We start from the raw sequence: 20,745 nt of genomic DNA, 5'->3' as shown, positions 1-20,745 counted from the left end.
TCATGGGAGAGGGAGGAGGGGGAGAACCCTTCTTTCTCTAAACTCTACAAAACATTTATAAAACTCTATCATATTTGCCCCTTGGTTTTAATTTTTTATTCTAAAAGCCCAAATACCTTTTGTAAAGAAGATGTTCCAACCTCCTGATCATTTTGGGTGCCCTTTTCTGCACTTTCTCCAACTCTACAGGCTTTGAACCTGCCTCTTGGTTATCACATTCATAATCTATGGCTCATACAATCAGTTCTTTTCTTTGCCACACAGGGCAACCTTCGCCAGAGAACGATAACACCATAAAGGACCTTCTTCCAGAGGATGCTGGCATTGACCATCAGACTGTCCACCAACTAATTACTGTGCTGATGAAGTTTATGGCAAAGGATGAGAGTAGTGCAGAATCAGACATCAGCAGTGCTAAAGCCTTCAACACTGTCAAGCGCCACTTATATGTCTTGCTGGGCTACGATCAACAGGAAGGATGCTTTATGATTGCACCTCAAAAAATGCGTGTTTCAACGTGCTTTAATGCATTTATAGCAGGAATTGCCCAAGTGAGTTGGATTTATACTCCATATGACATTCCATGTTATTTCTGTTTTGTGGAAACTATCCATTTATTCAGTCTTTGCCTCAGGGCACACAGAGACCTTCTTTCGTAGGAGGGAAGGCATTATTAAGTGCATGCAGTATTTTCCAGAAAATGCTTTTCATAGTCTCAGTTTGAGAGTTTTTAGGAATACAGCCACCATTTAGTGCATTACCAATCCCACTGAAGTGAGCAGGAGTTAGGAAGTACTACTGCTCTGTAGACTGTGGATTGTGCGCCTAACCTTAAAGCCAAACTGGATGTGACAGCAGAAGATCTGTGATACATTTTCCTGCTTAAAAAAGAAAATTATTGGCAACCATGCTGGGGGTGGGGAGTAGAATCTGCTTGGGACTGATGCAAGGAGAGTGGAGCCCTATTCAGGCATTACATCATATATGCATACATGTATCTGTACAGATGTACATGCTTTTGTGTGAATGACTGTGCATGCATTCATTTTAGAAGTGAATCTGGGTACCGGCCTTCTCAAAAACTGGGTACAGATTGGAATTGTACTACTGTACTGTAGGTTCGTTGAACATGCATAATAACTGTACATGCGTATATGCACACATATTGTATGTGTGTACACTGTACATGTGTACACAGATTGCATTTGGATTGAACATAATGTGTGAACAGGGCTTGGTTAATAATAATAATAATAGTCCCCCAGTGAGGCACTACCTTGGCATGGTTGTGGGGCTTGCGTGCTCTGAGGAAGGTGAGAGCTATGCCAGAGGTCCAACCATACTGGACAGGTCTCACCAGAGGACCCAGACAAAGAGCGCCTCTCCCATCAAAAATATGGTGAGACGTAATTTTAATAAATATATACCGGATCGGTTGTTGCCCGGGTCAACAAGGACTGCGCCAGGTGCTGGAGTCCCTGGACATCTGGTGGCAAGTGGGCTACAGGACTCAGGATCTTCCGTTGAGCAACCAGGGCTGAAGACAGCAAAGTTACTGGAAGAAACATCGCTTAACCAAAATAAATATACGAAAAATGCCAACAAGGAAATAATGATCTGCTATTACAAGTCTAGTCCAACTAGAAGAGGTTATTTAAAAAGAATGTACCAAATTTGGAAAGAGAAGCATCCAGATACAGAAATAACAGAACAAAGGCTAGCGGACCAGAGACGATTCATAATAAGAAATAAAGTATTCACAGGAGTTGAGCTGGAAGAACTGCAAGGAGCAACACAGGCTCAAGATATGGAAGAAGAATTACCACCAACTGAAGCAGTTGCTCAGGCGCAGGTGGAGGAGGTGTTGGAAATAGAGGATGCCACTGTTGCTGAACTGTTTGAAAATCAAAACCAGGCAACCTCCCCTTTGCCTTCACCTCAAAAACCCAAATGCCATTTAACAGAAAAGCAACAAGAACTAAAGCAAAAAATAACTGAGCACATGAACCAAACAACCACCAGGGTTCGACTTCCAGCTCTAAAAACAGTTGCCAAAAAACAACTTGCTCAGGCATTAAAAGATGTAAATACTGCACTTGCAGAAATAACAGCCAATACTTTGCAAGAAACAAACCAACTAATGTACAGTGCAGCAACAATAACATCACAAGAGCTCGGATATAAGATCAGTGGACCTGTAAAAAAAGAAAGCAGTACATCACCTAAATTGAAGATTAGATTAGAAAATAAAATCTCCAGGCTTAGATCAGATGCTAGTAAACTGAAAGATATGAAAGACAAGAAGCTGAAGAATGAAAACACCCAACAGTATCTGATCCAAAAATACCACCTAGATTCAAGGAAAATTAGAGAAGTCCTAGAAATAATAAAACAGCAAATAAGAGCAGTGTCAAAGAAGATTAGCAGATACGAAGCCAGAATTACACAACACAGGAAGAATCTCCAATTCCAGTCGAATCAGAGACGTTCCTACCAAAGCATAGAAGGAGAAACTGCAAGAAATGTTGAAATACCAAATAAAGAAGAAACAGTGCAATTCTGGGGGAAATTATGGGACAATCCAATAGATTATAATAAAAAAGCAGGCTGGATGAAAGAGGTCAAAAAATGTAACCAACAAATGCAAGATCTAATAATAACCCCAGAATTAATAAGTGAAAGAGCAAAGAAAATTAAAAATTGGACTGCTCCAGGCGACAATGAACTGCATGGCTTTTGGCTTAAACACCTAACAAGCCTTCATAAATAACTATCAAAACAGTTCAATCACATTTTGCAAGGAGGTGATATTGAACAATGGTTAACAATTGGGAAAACTCATCTCATAATGAAAGACCCAGCAAAAGGTGCAGTTCCAAGTAATTATAGACCGATCACCTGCCTGCCAACCATGTTCAAATTATTAACTGGAATAATAGCAGATGAAGTGATGCAACACTTTTTAACTAACAAACAGCTTCCAGTTGAACAGAAAGGAAATTGCCCGAACACTAGAAGCACAAAAGACCAGCTGCTGATTGACAAAATGATTTTAGAAAATTGCAAGAGAAGAAAAACCAATCTAAGTGTTGCATGGATTGACTACAAGAAAGCCTTCGATTCATTGCCTCAGATATGGATACTAAAATGTTTAGAAACAACTGGTGTCAGCAAAAACATTCAGCAAAAACATTTATTTATTAAAAAAGCAATGAGCATGTGGAGTCCACAGTTAACAATCAATGGAGAGACACTTGGACAGGTTAGCATTAGAAGAGGCATTTTCCAAGGGGACCTACTATCCCCTCTGTTGTTTGTAATTGCCATGACACCACTTTCACAAATACTAAACAAAACAGGCCTCGGATACCAAACATCTAAAACATCAAGTCAAATAAACCATCTGCTGTAGATGGATAATCTGAAGTTGTATGGAAAGTCCTAGTCAGAAATTGAATCACTGCTAAACACTGTCCGTATATTCGGTAGCGATATAGCAATGGAGTTTGGACTAGACAAGTGTGCTGCATTAATAATGAACAGAGGGAAAATAACAAAAAACAGAAGGAATAGAACTGGCCAATGGAAGCAAGATCAAGAACCTGGAAGAGAAAGAACATTACAAATACTTGGGCATTCTCCAGGCTGATAACATTGCAAATACTGAAGTTAAAAGAAAAATGGGAAGTGAATACATCAGGAGAGTCAGAAAAATCCTCAAGTCCAAACTCAATGGTGGGAACACCATACAAGCCATAAATACCTGGGCTATACCTGTTATCAGATACACTGCAGGAATAATAGACTGGACCCAGGAAGAGCTAGAGACGCTAGATCGTAAGACCAGGAAAATAATGGTCATCAATCATACTCTGCACCCCCGCAGTGATGTCGATAGGCTATACCTCCCTCGCAGCTCAGGTGGAAGAGGAATGCTGCAAGTCCATCAAACAGTAGAGGAGGAGAAAAGAGGCCTTGAAGAATATATCAAGGACAGTGAAGAAGATGCACTTCAAATGGTCAATAACGAGAAACTATTCAACACCAATGAAAGAAAGCAGGCCTACAAGAAAGAACAAGTCAAGAAGCGAGCAGAAAAATGGAAAAAGAAGCCACTGCATGGTCAATATTTGCACAATATAAGTGGGAAACCAGACATCACCAAGACCTGGCAATGGCTTAAGAATGGCAGCTTGAAGAAAGAAACAAAGGGTTTAATACTGGCTGCACAAGAACAGGCACTAAGAACAAATGCAATAAGAGCAAAAGTCGAAAAGTCAACAACAAACAGCAAGTGCCGCCTTTGTAAAGAAGCAGATGAAACCGTGGACCACCTAATCAGCTGTTGTAAAAAGATCGCACAGACTGACTACAAAGAAAGGCATGACAAGGTAGCAGGGATGATACACTCAAACATCTGCAAAAAATACAAGATAACTGTAGCCAAAAATTGGTGGGACCATAAAATTGAAAAAGTTGTCGAAAATGAAGATGCAATAATATTATGGGACTTCCGACTACAAACAGACAAACATCTGCCACACAATACACCAGATATAACTGTAGTCGAGAAGAAAGAAAAACAAGTCAAAATAATTGACATAGCAATACCAGGGGATAGCAGAATAGAAGAAAAAGAAATAGAAAAAAATCACCAAATACAAAGATCTACAAATTGAAATTGAAAGGCTGTGGTAGAAAAAGACCCAAATAATCCCAGTGGTAATTGGCACCCTGGGTGCAGTTCCAAAAGACCTTGAAGAGCACCTCAACACCATAGGGGCCACAGAAATCACCATCAGCCTATTACAAAAAGCAACTTTTCTGGGATATATTCTGTGACGATATCTATAACAGCAGCAACAACATTGACAATAAAATTCAGCCATCCCATGTCCTTGGGAAGGACTCGATGTCTGGATAAAAATAAACCAGTCAATAACTCCTATCTGACTGTGTGAATAAATAATAATAATAGTTATTCCTTTCTTGTCTCACCACTCATATTGTACCCTTATATTTTGCCCTGCAGGGCAATCCACAGCTTGGGGGTACAATGTTTTGGGGGGAAATGGTGCAGGGGGGAAATAAACCACCTCCCCACCACCACTGCTATAATCTTGATTGAATTCTACCCTTGCAACAAAAAAGGAGGAGCTCTCATTGTCATGTCTAGTTGTGACCTTCATCATTTTCCTTTGTCCATTCCAAATGCCACATAATATATAATGATTTTCAGAATCATTGTTGTTTCAAGAATGATATTCAGTAGTAATCTTAGCACTTATCTCAAGTAACAGAGAATAATCTGAAGGCACACAATACCATTCTACTGCTGAAGCTAAGCAGGTTTGTAAACTGCCTGGGTGGGAGGTCACTGGGAACCTTATAACCAATATGATAAATATTTATATACACCACTTTTCAACAGACGTTTCCAAAGTAGTTTACATATAAATAAAGAAATAAAATCAAATGGCTCCCTGTCCCCAAAGGTCTCACAATCCAAAAAAAGAAATATAAGATAAACATCATAGCCACAGCCACTGGAGGGATGTTGTGCTGGGAATGGATAGGGCCAGTTGCTCTTTCCCTTCTAAATAAAGAGAATCACCACTTCCAAAAGGTTCCTCTTTGCTCAGTTATCAGGGGACTGTCAAAGGGTTATATATTAAGACTTATATGCTTAAGCATTATATATTATGTAGCATTTGGAATGGACATAAGCTTCTCTGAAACCCACACATACATATATTTTTATGTGAATTATTTATTTACTTACTTATTTACTTACTGCCTTTCTAAAGGTGGCTCAGGGTGGTTTATATTTTACATTAAAATCAAAAATACATAATTAAAATAACTAAATATCATTAAAAGCCAGGCTGAAGAGATGGGTCTTTAAGGCTCTCCTGAAGGCCTCCAATGAAGACAATCCTCTTGTATCCATGGGGAGCATGTACCGCAACCTAGGGGCAACAACCCAAAGATAGACCCCTCTAATGTTCTCAATAAGCAGTGGGGATCTTGTAGAGAAAGGCATTCCCTCAGGTAATCTGGACCTAAGCCATTCAGGGCTTTAAAGGTAATAACCAGCACTTTGTACTTTGCCTGGAAACACATTGGCAGCCAGTGCAACTGTTTGAGAACAGACATAATGTGGTCTCTCTGGGATACCCCAGAGACCAATCTGGCTGCTACATTTTGAACTAACTGAAGTTTCCAAACTACATACAAAGGCAACCCTACATAGAGTACATTGCAGTAGTCCAACCTAGAGATTATTTAATTTATTTTTAAAACATATTTCTATACCGCCCAAAACCTGCATCTCTGGGCGGTTTACAATTAAAATCATTTGAAGATTAAAATCAACTGAACAATCAAAATAATTTAAATATAAAAATCATTAACATTAAAATCATTTAAAACCTAATATTAAAAGTATTAAAACTATAAATCTAATTAAAAGCCTGGGTGAATAAATATGTCTTCAGTGCCTTTTTAAAGGTTGCCAGAGATGGGGAGGCTCTTATTTCAACAGGGAGCACATTCTAAAACCCAGGGGCAGCAACGGAGATGGCCTGTCCCCAAGTAGCTGCCAGACGAGCTGGTGGCAACTGCAGAGGAACCTCTCCTGATGATCTTAACAGGCGATGGGGCTCATGTTGAAGAAGATGTTATCTTAAATACCCAGGGCCCAAGCTGTTTAGGGCTTTATAGGTAATAACCAGCACCTTGAATTTTGCCCGAAAACTTATCGGCAGCTAGTATAGCTCATTCAACACAGGAGTAATATGCTCTCTCCTAGATGACCCAGAGACCAACTTGGCTGCTGCATTCTGTACCAGCTGCAGTTTCCGGACTACATACAAAGGCAGTGCCACATAAAGTGCATTGCAGTAGTCCAGCCTGGAGGTTACCAGCAGATGTATCATCGTTCTGAGGTCATTCCTCTCAAGAAGTGGACGCAGCTGGCGTATCAGCCAAAGCTGATAGAAAGCACTTCTGGGCATTGCCTTAACCTGGGACACCAGGGAGAGGTTTGGATCCAGAAGCACCCCCAGACTGCATACCTGTTCCTTCTGGTGGAGTGTGACCCCATCCAGAACAGGCAGATCAAAACCGTCTCCCGAGTTCTGACCCCACACATTAAGTACCTTCGTCTTATCTAGATGCAGCCTCAGTTTGATATCCCTCATCCCAGCCCATTACTGCCTCCAGGCAGACATTTAGGGAGGTTATGCCTTCTCCCAATGATGTTGACATGGAGAAATAGATTTTGATGTCATTAGCATATTGATAACACCCTCCGCCCAATCTCCCGATGATCTCTCCTAGCGATTTCATGTAGATGTTAAACAACATTGGGGGCAATATGGAGCCCTCAGCCATATGAACGTTTGGAAGAACAAAAGTCTCTAAGAGACACTATCTAGAATCTGCCTATGATGTAGGAGCAGAACCACTGCAAAGTAGTGCCTCCCACCCCCAATCCCTTCAGACGTTCCAGAAGGATACTGTGGTCAATAGTATCAAAAGTCACCGAGAGATCCAAAAGGACCAGCAGAGTCAAATTTCCGCTGTCAGTTCCCAATTGGAGATCATCCATCAGGCCGATCAAGGCAGTCTCCACCCCATAGCCAATTTGAAATGGGTCTAGATAATCAGTTTCCTCCAAGACCACCTAGAGCTGAGAGGCCACCACCTTCTCAATCACCTTGCCCAGCCATGGAAGGTTGGAGACAGGCCTGTAGTTGCTGATTCTTAGAGATCCTTAACTCTGATTACCAGCGGTTGCACCACTGTTTTCAGGTCATTCTCCTTATGAAATGGGCAGAGTTGTATATATAACACTAGATTTCTTTAAACATGAGTTCCCAGCACACTCAATGAAAAATAGCTGACTGTGTGAACTGACTTTATTAAAAAGCATTACATTTTAAGGTGAAATGAAAGGTTCTGTCTATAGAGTTATATCTGGGATGGGCTATTCACACATGCAAACCATGATCTTGCAGCCAGCAAGCTATGAACCTGCATGTGTGAACTGCCAGAGCTTGGCGAAGGAAGAGCAGGGTATAAATGAAATAAATAAATATTTACTTTCCCCCTGGCATCTCCAAGATAGGGCTGAGAGAGATTCCTGCCTGCAACCTTAGAGAAGCTGCTGTCAGTCTGTATAGACCATACTGAGCTAGATGGACCAACTGTCTGACTCAATATATGGCAGCTTCCTATGTTCCTAGGGTGGCAAGGGATGCTCCAATGCAAAATAAAGTATGCAAGTGAGGGGCAGGAGGATGTGGCTGGAGACTAAATCAGCCCCTTAATGTTCAGTGTGCATTTCTTCAGTGTTTCTTTCTTACATTTGGATATTGCTGTTGCTTTTGCAGGGAAGCAAGAACTGAGATATTGCGTACACTGAATAGCATTGGGATGTTGGCCCACCAGAGGGTGGTATTGGATAGTTGTGCTCAAAAGAGGCTGAAACTGTGATCTACCTGAATAGCATTTGGCAAAGCTGTGCAGTATTAGTCCCTAGCTGGGCTGAATTAACTAGGGTTGAATTAAATAATTTGTACTAATCAGGCAAATTACACCTACTTGAGGGGTGTGACGTAGGTGAATCTGCTGGATTGTTTCCCAGTATAGAGAATCTGCCTATCCTGCTCCTTGCATTGGTTTCCTTTAAAAATCTTCACATTACTACTACTACTACTACTACTACTACTACTACTACTATTATTATTATTATTATTATTATTATTATTATTATTATTATTATTATTTTATTGTAACAACTTCCTTTCTTGAAGAACAGGGAACAAGTAGCAAAAGTTGGAATACTAATAGCTTGCTTATCATGCATAGACATATATTATATACTTATACTACAAAAGGTTTCAAAGACTGAATGAGCAGGGGAGACAAAAGAAGAGGCCTTATAGAGGCCTTGTATCTGTTTACATTTGTATGGACAGTAAATCAGGGGTGTAGCTATAATTAAGCGGATGGGTTCAAAGAACCCGGGCCCCCCAACCCCTGAGGGCCTTCCAGCTCCATTTTCTTCATTATCTCCTTCACTCTGAGGGGCCGCCGGGGTGAGGGGTGAACATAGGTCCCCTCTCACCTAGCTACGCCCCTGCTTTAAATGCTGAAAGCAAGTTGAAGAGCGTGTGATTTTCTGAAGAGAAACACTTGGAGGTTGTTCACACGACTGGGTGGGCAGGGTGGCAGGCGAGGGGTGGGGTGGGGAGCATGCACCCCAGCCTCTGGATATCCCACATTGCCCTGCTCGACATGCACAATGCATTGAGGGCTTCCCCCTAGAGCAGGGTTTCTCAACGTGTGGGTCCCCAGATGTTATTGGACTTCAACTCCCATAATCCCCAGCCCCAGTGGCCTTTGGCTGGGAATTATGGGAGTTGAAGTCCAATTACATCTGGGGACCCACACGTTGAGAAACCCTGCTCTAGAGCACCTGTCTCTGTGTCCACTGAAGCCAAATGTAGCCCCAGTGAAGACATGATCCTGGATGCCTGCCGGGTTAAGCGCTCACTTGAGCCCTTAGCCCCAACTAAGAGCTGGGTTTAAAAGCTGGGCTAGGCAGCGTTGCCCCACCAGGATCAGGCCCGATCCTGGCATTTCTCATGTGCAGCCTAACCGAGGCTGGGCTTCCCTAGCCTGGGTTAGGGTGCATGTGAGAACACCCTCTTGGGGTTCCAGTATCTGGGTTATCGTTCATAAATTGGCTTTGCTTATAAATTTGGGCTATGATATGGAGATAGTTTTCATGCTTCTTTAAAATTAGAGCAAAAGAGATTCCTTTTGTTGGAGCACTTGGTTTCTTCTTTCCTTGCAAACAGCTTATAGGATCACCTACATCACTGTGTTCCGTCATGATCTCCAAGATGCTCTCTTAATTGTCATGTGACATGTTTGACTGATAAACGTGCACAGAGAGGTATTCTTAGCAGTTATCTCTTGTTACCAGAACTGCCCTGGAGTGCAGCGGAGTGGCAGAAGGGAGGATTGCCCTTTTAGCTTAATGTGAGGAATTAGCTTGGCTAGAGGGAACAGTTTGGCTTCAGTATCAAGTTTGTGCAAGTTTGGTAATTGAAAAAGATTAGGAGGCCAAAATGCAATATAACAGTTTTTATTTGGGGTAAATGGGGGTACTGGAAGGCAAAAGTTAGTTAGGCAAGGCAATGAATTTTAACTTAACTTAATGAATCGGGTGGGTGGAAATGAGCAAAATGGAGAGGAGAGCTGGTCTTGTGGTAGCAAGCATGATTTGTCTCCTTAGCTAAGCAGCGTCTGCCCTGTTTGCATATGAATGGGAGACTAGAAATGTGAGCATTGTAAGATATTCCTCTCAGAAGATGGAGCCGCTCTGGGAAGAGCAGAAGATTCCAAGTTCCCTCCCTGGCTTCTCCAAGATAGGGCTGAGAGAGATTCCTGCCTGCAACCTGGAGAAGCAGCTGCTGCCAGTCTGTGAAGACAATGCTAAGCTAGATAGGCCAATGGTCTAACACATAGGAACATAGGAAGAACATAGGAAGCTGCCATAACTGAGTCAGACCATTGGTCTATCTAGCTCAGTATTGTCTTCACAGACTGGCAGTGGCTTCTCCAAGGTTGCAGGCAGGAATCTCTCTCAGCCCTATCTTGGAGAAGCCAGGGAGCGGCTCCATCCCCTGAGGGGAATATCTTGCAGTGCTCACACTTCAAGTCTCCCTTTCATATGCAACCAGGGCAGACCCTGCTTAGCTAAGGGGACAAGTCATGCTTGCTACCACAAGACCAGCTCTCCTCTCCATATACACAGTATATGGCAGCTTCCTATGTTCCTATGTATGTGTAGCATACTTTGCCTGTTGCAGGGTTGATGTTGGGGATGGCAGCTCACCAAGATGTCTAGGGCATTGGGAAGCTTTGGCCAGGCCCAGGCCTGTGGGGGAATCTGTTCTTATTTACAACCACCCCCTGTAAGATAGCATGAGTTCAGCATTTGGAACTCACATGTGTGTGTGAGAGAGAGATGCAAGTTCCTCTTTTGCATAGTAAAGCAGAAGTGTAAAAAGTAAGTAATAATAATAGCAACAACAACAACTTGTGTGCCTGCTTTTCACTGCTTCTGCAAACCGGTTTAGTGGCAACATTGGTAGTGTTCCCTGTTCTTTCTTTGGACTCTTGCCTCTTCCCTGTATTGCTTTTCACTCCTCTCTAGTATCAGACAGTAAACTGTTTGGAGCAGGAACTCTTCATATTTTAGTCCTGGAACGTGCCACAGATTGATAGTGTTTCATAATTTTAATATTGTACTTAGAATAGCTGCCGTCTGGTGTGCATATACAGGTGTCAATTTTGTTGACACATTACATGTTTGTAGGCTTATGTTCTCAGATCCAGCCCATGCTGACATACTTGCTGAGGGACCCTAATTCATATTTTGTCTTAGCAACTTGAGCAATGAACTTTGGAGCTTTTTGCCTGCAGGACACTTTTTTAGTGACAAGTAGCAAAGTGACAGTGTCATGGAAGATGACTCCTTGTTCTGACATCATACAAGCAACTAACAAAAATGGCAAACCATCCCCCCAGAAATGTTCTAGATCATGAGAACTCATGAGAGGAGAGCTAGCTGGTCTTATGGTAGCAAGCATGACTTGTCCCCTTAGCTAAGCAGGATCTGCCCTGGTTGCATATGAAAGGGAGACTAGAAGTGTGAGCATTGCAAGATATTCCCCTCAGGGGATGAAGCCGCTCTGGGAAGAGCAGAAGGTTCCAAGTTCCCTCCCTGGCTTCTCCAAGATAGGGCTGAGAGAGATTCCTGCCTGCAACCTTGGAGAAGCCGCTGCTGCCAGTCTGTGTAGACAATACTGAGCTAGATAGACAATGGTCTGACTCAGTATATGGCAGCTTCCTATGTTCCTAACTCAACTTTTAATTTCATTAACACTCATTAACTGAAATAGGCCCCCAACATGCATCCCAATCCCAGTTTGGGAAAGGGATGTAGCTCAGTGGTAGAGCATCTGATTAGCATGTAGAAAGTCCCAGGCAGTATTCCCTCTAACAGGGATTCCCAGATGTTGTTGACTACAATTCCCAGAATCCTCACCAGTAATGGCTTTTGCTTGGGGATTCTGGGAGTTGTAGTCAACAACATTTGGGAATCCCTGTTAGAGGGAATACTGGTCCCAAGCTCAATCCCCAACATCTCCAGGTTGGGCTGAGAGAAGTTCCTGCCTGAAGCCCTGGAAAGCCAGTCAGGGTACATTATACTGAACAAGATGAACCAAGGGTCTGACTGAGCAGTCTGCAGCTTCCTATGTCCCTATGAACTTGGCTATGACCAATATTAAAAGAACTGATTTTAAATAATCATTTTTTAATTTAAAATTTTACAAAGTAACATTGTTGGTTACACATACTTCAAAACATATTCAATGTATATATACACTCATATGTCGAATGCATAACCTTACAAAATGAACAGAAATTTCAGACAACTTCTTTGAACTATACATACAATAAAAGCCTTTTTTAAACCTACCTATATACCCACCTAATGGCGCAATGGGGAAGCAACTTGCCTAGGGAGCAAGAGGCTGTCACTTTGAATCCCCCCTAGTATGTTTCCCTGACTATGGGAAACCTCTGTATAGGGCAGCAGCAATATAGGAAGGTGCTGAAAGGCATCATCTCAGATTGTGTGGGAGGAAGCAATGGTAAACCCCTCCTGTATTCTACCAAGAAAACCACATGGCTCTGTGGTCGCCAGGAGTCGACACTGACCCTCCCATCCTTTCCTCTCTCTTCCTTCACTCCTTTTCTCTTCCCATTTATTGCTTCTTTTTTCCTCACTCCCCTGCAACTGGTGTGAAGTGGAGAAGGCAGGTTCCGGGCGGGGAGAGCTCACACCCAGGGCAGGCAAGGTGGGTATGGGAGGTGGAGAGACCAGGCAGAAATGTATGTAAACCATGTAATGGCTTTCAATAAAAAGCATGTAATGGCTTTCAGCAAAATGGCTTTTGTTTTGATTAATAACAAAAGAAACATCATATTATGTTTGAAAAGAACTATTGTTTCTGTCAGTGTTCTGAGCTTTCAAACTTTAATTTAATTTCAGGTAATGGACTACAATATTAACCTGGGGAAGCACCTCCTCCCTTTAGTGGCGCAGGTGCTGAAGTACTGCACATGTCCTCAGCTCAGACATTACTTCCAGCAGCCTCCCCGCTGTTCCCTCTGGTCCCTTAAGCCCCACATTCGGCAGATGTGGCTGAAGGCATTGCTTGTCATCCTTTATAAGGTAAGCACTCGTGCTTCTTTTATGTGAGCTTTCCCCATAGCAACTTGGCTTTCATGCTGGGTAGGAAGACAGTGGTAAAAAATGAGTAATCCAGAGCATAGCGGGCACTACATGGATTCACTCCAGCGCTTGTTTTACGTGAACTCTCTTTCCTTTTCTTTGGACAGTATCCTTACAGAGACTGTGACATCAGCAAAGTTGTGTTGCATCTCATTCATATAACAGTCAACACGCTCAATGCACAGTATCACAGCTGCAAACCTCATGCCTCGACAGGCCCTTTGTACAGTGACAACAGCAACATAAGCAGATACAGTGAAAAGGAAAAAGGTATCATATACTGTTAGATGTGAATGTGAGCGTACGGAGTCTCTGGGTGACGTTGATTATGAAATCATGCATTCTGGAATGTCTGGCTAGATTTTGCGGGGAGTGGAGGGGGTGGAACTGGCACCCCATGGACTGAATCTAGTCTCCTGAACAATTTTATCTGGCCCCCAGCGTCCTTAACAAATTTTAATGACGATGTCATGAACTTTAAACCATGTCATGCAAATATAAGAAAATAAGAGAACTTTAAAAATATTTAAACATAATGCAATAAAAACATGAAGGATAATGTCCTCTGGGGATGTGCGAGTCAGCTCGAGGTCAAGCTGGTTTGCACTTGAACTGGCCCGGCTCAAGGGCTCACCCTCAAAGTTGAGCCAAACCTGCTGGTCCAGTCCAGGGCCAATTTGATTTTGGGGTTGGTTTGTTTTTTAAAAAAGCAGACTTACCGCCATTGCTGGGCTCCAGGGGGGTGCTGCTGCATGCCATGGGTGTGTGTGTCTCCTGATGTCCCTTCCCCCCCGAATCCTCCCCCCAGAATCCCCCCCCAGTTACTTTAGCCCATTATGGGGCTCTCTGCAGTGGCAACGGCCATTTTGGAGGTCACCGCGCATGCTGGGCCAGGCCACGCAGATGGCCATTGGGCATGTGTGGTGGCCTCCAAAATGTCCGTCGCCACCACAGAGAGAAACAACTAGCTGGAGGCTAGAGGGGGAGGGGGCATCAAGAGTCTCATCCCACCCCATGGCTGCAATAGCACCCCCCCCCGGAGCCCGACAATGGTAGTAAGTCTGGTCGCACCCCCCAAATTATTATTTTTTGCCCCGCCTCTGAGCCGGGCCTGAACCAGTTCAGACTAGAGCTGGCCTGAGCCCGGTTCTAATGTGTGCAGAACCGGATCAGACCCAGTTTGGTTCGAGTCTGGTTCCTCTTGAACTGAACCAGGTTTTCCGGTTTTGTGCACACCCCTAATGTCCTGTCTTGAAACCAGTAGCTGGCAAGGCAAGACAGTCAGGGTTGCAGCACTTTGGATAGGTCCTAGTGAGCAACACGTTTTGACGAAAGCCAGAGATAGAATGAGGTCTTAAATACATCCAAGCTCAGAGTATCCCTACAAGGCTCTGCCTCCTTGTCTGGAGAGCAGAGGGATTTAAAGGGGTAGTCCTCCGGCCTGTTCCGTTCAGTCTCTCCTGGTCTGTTCCCAGTGGTGTTGTTGTTGTTGTGCAGGACAGAGGGAGCACAAGAGACATGGCGTGGAAGCAGCCAGTTCATGCTTGGTGCATGCCAGTTCTGGGATCTCTGGTTTTGAGGACTCCAGTTGCAGAGTCTCTCAGCTGAAAGGCTCCGGTTCCAGCTCCAGTCAGGTGTCAGAGCTTGGGGCTGAGACCGACCCTGGGCCTGGCTCCTCCAGCTGACTGCTCCCTGCTCCTCCATGTCAAACTTTGTGCTACCTTTTAAGGACTGTAGTAATGAGTAACGACAAGCAAAGGGAGCCAGAGGAAAGGGCAATTGTTTGGCAGCATCATGACTCTGGCTGGTATATGTGGCAAGCACTCACAGCATGAAAGTCAGGGGATTAGCCAGTCCTGAGGGTGGATGTGTGGAGTGTACTCAAGAGGTATAATTACAGATTGTCAGCCTTCTTGAGGAAGGAGATCTTTTCCACTTCTCCCATGGAGAGAATGCTGCTCCATTGATGTCAGTGAGGAAAATGAGGATGCTCTGCTTAAGGTCAATATTTTCCTCTCCACCATCATTTTCCTGCTAAAAATCACCCTGCTGGAAGAAAGAGGCAGCAAATCTCAAGCATATAATTCACCCATGTATTTAAAATAATGCTTCGTTTGGACCTCAGGCTCCAAACGTAGAGGCATCTGAATGTCCTCTTATTGGACCTTCAGTACTGAATGCAGCTATGGTCATCAGCCCGTTTCCTGCTTTGCAACCAACCAAGATCTTTTGTGGATCTACATTATATATTCAGGGTGTATATAACAGATTGAGCATTTGGGACATCTGAAGGTAAAAGATGGAGAACAATCCAGCCCCAATTAAACACTTAAAAAACCCAACTGATTTAGTGAGGAGCATTAAGCACATGCTGAAATTTAGAGTGCATGTTTTATAGAGTCTAAATGTACCTTTGAAGAGAAGATGCTGAGCATTTTTAATAGATCAGAAGAAACATTCTCTCTATGGAAATTATCTGTTCATGCTGCGTCCTCCCTTAAAGAACTACTGTCTTTTGCAACATGAAACAAAAGAGACCCTAGTTTTGGAGATTTGGAGTGTTTCCCAACAGTTTTGGTTTTAATGTGTCCACAGGATCTTGTGTCTTTTCCCCTTGGGTGGAAAAACAGCTTGGTGTGTGTATAATTTTTTCATTGGGAAAACAGCCTGCTAGGAAAGGGTTAAGCACATCTTTAGCACAACAGTGAGGGGAAGGTGTGATTGAACCTTTCCTAGCAAGCTGTTTTCCCAATGAAAAATTACACACACACACCAAGCTGTTTTTCCATATCAAATGTGGAATCCCCTGTGGCTGCATTAATTTAAAAACAATAAATGTCAGGAGACATTCTTCAAATCTCCCCTTTCACAGGGTGTGGTTTTCTTGGAAATAATTTGCCTTCTTTTGTAAAAGGAAAATACTAGCTTTGAAGACATCACTGGCAAAACGCTAGAACATCTTGCATCCCATGGGTTCTTAGAACAAATGTATGATTAATTAGGTCATTATTGTAGTTATTCCATTGCACATTACAGCTTTTTGGATGATGGCCATGATGAAAAACCCACTGATGTATTCTCTTAAAGCAGCAGTTCTCCTTCTAGCTTAACTTAACTTTGCCCCTGCTAACTGGGCAAAGAGGCACCTTTTACCTTGGTGATTCTCTTTATTGAGCAGGGGGAGAGTAACTGGCCCTATCCACCCCCAGCACAGTACTTCCAGTGACTGTTGCTGGTGTGTGTCTTATGTTTCTTTTTAGAATGTGAGCCCTTTGGGGACAGGGAGCCATCTTATTTATTTGTTATTTCTCTGTGTAAACCGCCCTGAGCCATTTTTGGAAGGGCGGCATAGAAACTGAAATAACAACAACAACAACTTGTGAGCTTTTCAAGGTTTGTTTGTAGATACTAGCCACTTTCCCCCAGTCTTTTCCTAGTTAACTTGTGGGAAATGGAACAGAATACCTCTCCAAAACAGAAAATGTCAATGAAAATTGGATGAAACAGATGATTTTGTATATTTTATCTGCATGTGTCTTCTAAATAAGACCTTAAGATAGAAATGGCTTGTGTTATTCATTAAACATATAAATACATACACTGCCAAAGAAAGACTGAGCCATCACCTATATATATTCTTTTGTAGTGGAGTGTTTGTTTTATATGTTCAACAAAATTGAGAAAGGCCCCTTTCAAAATTTCTGAAAGGGGCTTTAAAATCACATAAATATAGTTGATTCTTGCTTTTTAAAAAGCAAGTTGTACAGAAATGCTATGTATTATTTTAGTGAGGTTTTTACTGATGAAAGCTGTGAGAAAGAATCAGAGAAAGAGAGAGCAAGAATGTGAGAGAACTTGTAAAGCAAGAAAGCAAAATTAAGTTTTTTGAAATGGGGCATTAGTTCAGTGCATCTGCTTTGCATGCAGAAGGTCCTAGGTTCAATCCCTGGCATCTCCAGGTAGGTCTGGGAAAAATGCTTTCCTGAAACCTTGGAGAGCAATTGGCTGTCAATGGAGTCAATACTGAGTTAGATGGATCAGTGGTCTGACTCAGTATAAGGCAGCTTTCTATTTTCCTAAGTTTGTAATGGGAAGGGCTGTAACTCAGTGCATGTAACTCAGGTATGCAGAAGGTTCCAGGTTCAATTCATGGCATCTCCAGTTGGGGCTGGAAAGTCTCCATCTGAAACCCTGGAGGGCCATTGCCTATCATTGTCGCCAATACTGTGCTAGATGGACCAGTGATTTGTCTTGGTATAAGGCAACTTCCTATGTAGCTTATGTAAGATTAGGCGATCCTTGTTTTTTATAAAGAAGAGGAATGAAGTTCCTTATGTATGAAGAATGGAGACAATCGGTTCATAAGGTTCTTGAGCTAACAGAGAGGAGAAATATTTAATGAGCATTGGAATTTCAAGCAAGACACCCCCCCAGACATCCCCCCCCATTCACCTTATATGTAACATTTTAAGGCCAAACTATGATGTTGACCATGCCATTTGTCCCTGTTTTGGCATCAATGTTTGTTTTGGCATCAATGGGAGTTTCCCTTCTGGGGCAAATAACAGCCACAGGCCCCCTGATTCAGATCAGACCATTGTGGGAGCACAGGGCTAAAGGAAACCCAAATGCCACAGCCCCTCTCTGACCGTCCCACCTTCAGCTACTGTTTAGTTTATAGAAACACACCGGACCGAGCCATGTGATCAACCTCACATCTAGTACTGATTTATGTTCGTCTTACAGACTGAAGTGTGAAGTTGAATTCAATTATTCATTGACATTACTTCTCGAAAGTTTTGTAAAGTAGAGACTTGCCTTTTACTATATATTAAACTCCATACCTCAAGCTGATCTAATGTCACTTTTAATAAAAGCTACAGAAGACTTGCCTGAGAGGCTACCCGAGGAGAACACAGAAGAAAATAAGTAAAAATAGATTGGGTGGTGGGGGCTGGCGGGGGGGCTCATCTGTCATTTGCCCAACTCGGTACATTTTCTGCTTTGCTGCACACTGTTTCGTGATTGCTATTTTGAAAAAAAGGAAGAATAAAAGAACATCCGTCACCAGCTCAATTCACACATCCTGGGCAAATCATGTAGTGGGTTTTATAATAATTGAATTAAATTAAAGTCAATAGAATACAGCAATTAAAAGATTTGCTGTAAACTTCTGCAATGGCCAGAAATTGTCATGGTGTCTTGAATTGAGTGCTTTCGCAGCAATTCCCCATTCTAACTTCAGGGGGCACTAGTGCATTGGTTGCAGCTTCTCCACCTGAGTTGCTGGGCAGGCTTGGTGGGGTGGAGATTAGTGCTGTCTGTATCCTATTCTGAGAATGTGTTTTGAAATTTGTGGTACATATATAGTTCACATTATTCAGGCCCTCAGTGGATGCTCAGATTGGCTAGACACTGGTGCAAGCTCTGAAATACAGGAACATACATTAGTCTGAGGAGCTGATATCCAAAAGAACCTATGTGTTGTAAAAACCAGGTGATTTATACAGTATAGGCATTTGTATGGAGTTTTCACTATATTTAACTGAGATCACTACAGGTTTATTTTTTGTGGGTGTATTTTCAGCTACTGTAAAATGGTATAGCCAGGCTGATTTTGGAAGAGAAGTGCAGAAACCTTCTGTATATGTGGCCAGTTTCAAATTACATTTCACGGCTGAAAAGCAGCATGGTACAGAGCAGGGCTGCACAACTTCAGCCCTCCTGCAGATGCTGGATTACAACTCCCGCCATCCCCAGCCACAGTGGCCAATAGGCAGGGATGATGGGAGTTGTAGTGCAAAGACAGCTTGGAGGGCTGAAGCTGTGGTGCAGAGGATGGAATGTTGGTGGCTCCACTCTGCTATGAAGCTCATTGGGCGACTTTGCTTCTGTCGCTCTCACTGCATGACCCAGGGTGGTCCTTCCACGAGGCAGGATGGGGCAGTCGCCTCAGGTGCAAGTGCAGGCAAGTGCTAGACCCACGCCACCACAGGGGCCACCCTGCCATCCACTGCCACTGCCCTTCCTTGCCTCACTGGGCTACACTGTTCATGTTCCCCTCCTCACCCTTCTGGGGCGCCTGTCTTCCCTCCACGACTCCCGCACCCTGAGCTAGGAGTGCCCCTTCCACCCTTGCCTGGCTTGGTGGCTTTGTCTGAGAGTGCTTGTGCATTGCCACTGCACCCTGAGCAGCATGGCCTGAGAATACTGAGCAACCACCTGCAAATGGGGTGGGGGATACTATTTCCCTTTGCCCCTCACAGCAAAATGTCTTGGGCTGCCCCTAACCTGACCTATTTAATATCAGGTTAATATAAAGTTGTCCCTAGCTCCTTGGATGAAGGGAGAGATACAGCCTTTTTTTTTTTTAAAGCAATAGTAAAGAACATTGACTGACATCCTGACTAAATCATTTGACAGAAATCCCATTGAAATTAATAGGACAAGTTACTCATTACTAAAGTGTCCGATTAATTTCAGTGGGACTTCCGTCAAGTAATTTAGACAGGATGTCAGTTTCTTGTTGAGTTCCATAGAAGAGGCCATGGTGTTCTAGAGGAGATATTCTGTGGCTGACATCCAGAATAAGTTACTCATGAGTAGTCCCACTGAAATTAATCGGACAGCTTGGTCATAATTAGCTTGTCATATTAATTTCAATGGGACTACTGATGAGTAACTTAGTCTGGATGTCAGCCTGTGTTTTTTAAGTTGTACTGCTGTGATACAGGTTTAGCAAACTTTAAATATTTCCCCCCTTTTAAAAAATGGGATGAATATATTTTGGCTGATAATTTTTGACTGACAAACCTTTTATATGTGTGTGTGTATATAAATACATGCTGAAGAATAATACAGATTTATTCCTGTTTTCAGCAGAGGAAGACAGTGTCTTTGATGAATCTGACATTCACGACACACCCACTGGAACAGGCAATAAAGAGTCTCAAACTTTCTTTGCCCGGCTGAAAAGAATTGGGGGCAGCAAAATGGTGAAATACCAGCCAGTTGAGATGAACGCTCAGAGAAGTATGCAATTTTAAAATCAGATAAATCTTAAATGTACTCAAATGTGCTTCATGCTGGATTTTGCTTTTTTCTTTGGGCTGATTTTTAAACTTCTGATGAAATGAGCAGGCATTCCAAACACTACATTGTGTACTACAAGACACATGAAGAGAAGGATTGTGATTAGTAGGGTGTATTATACACTACTACAAAGGGTAGTATACCGTATTTCACTGTTCTTCATTGTGTGGCCTGTGGGCCACTGGTGGATCTCCAGTCACCTCTCATGGCCATCTCGTGCGGGTGGTCTCTCTCTCTCTTGCTCCCCTCTGCCCCACCTGCATTTTCTAACT

The 20,745-nt window shown here is 42.9% G+C and overlaps 1 protein-coding gene across 7 annotated transcripts in view; it reads left to right on the top strand.

The window, feature by feature from the left end:
• The window catches only part of UNC79 (unc-79 homolog, NALCN channel complex subunit), a 204,072-nt gene that overhangs the window by 99,811 nt on the left and 83,516 nt on the right, over window positions 1–20,745 (top strand). For 6 of the 7 annotated variants that reach the window (XM_053245847.1, XM_053245854.1, XM_053245837.1 and 3 more), the window contains 4 exons: window positions 265–551; window positions 13,139–13,321; window positions 13,489–13,651; window positions 20,261–20,413. In XM_053245847.1, coding sequence (XP_053101822.1) covers window positions 265–551; window positions 13,139–13,321; window positions 13,489–13,651; window positions 20,261–20,413 — 786 coding nt within the window. The remainder of the gene's footprint in view (window positions 1–264; window positions 552–13,138; window positions 13,322–13,488; window positions 13,652–20,260; window positions 20,414–20,745) is intronic. The other variant, XM_053245821.1, reaches the window with a different exon arrangement.

This window comes from Hemicordylus capensis, chromosome 1 (assembly GCF_027244095.1).
Source record: "Hemicordylus capensis ecotype Gifberg chromosome 1, rHemCap1.1.pri, whole genome shotgun sequence".
NCBI classification, from domain to species: domain Eukaryota; kingdom Metazoa; phylum Chordata; class Lepidosauria; order Squamata; family Cordylidae; genus Hemicordylus; species Hemicordylus capensis.
The sequence above is the reverse complement of the archived record's forward strand: the minus strand, read 5'-3'. Positions and strand labels throughout refer to the sequence as shown.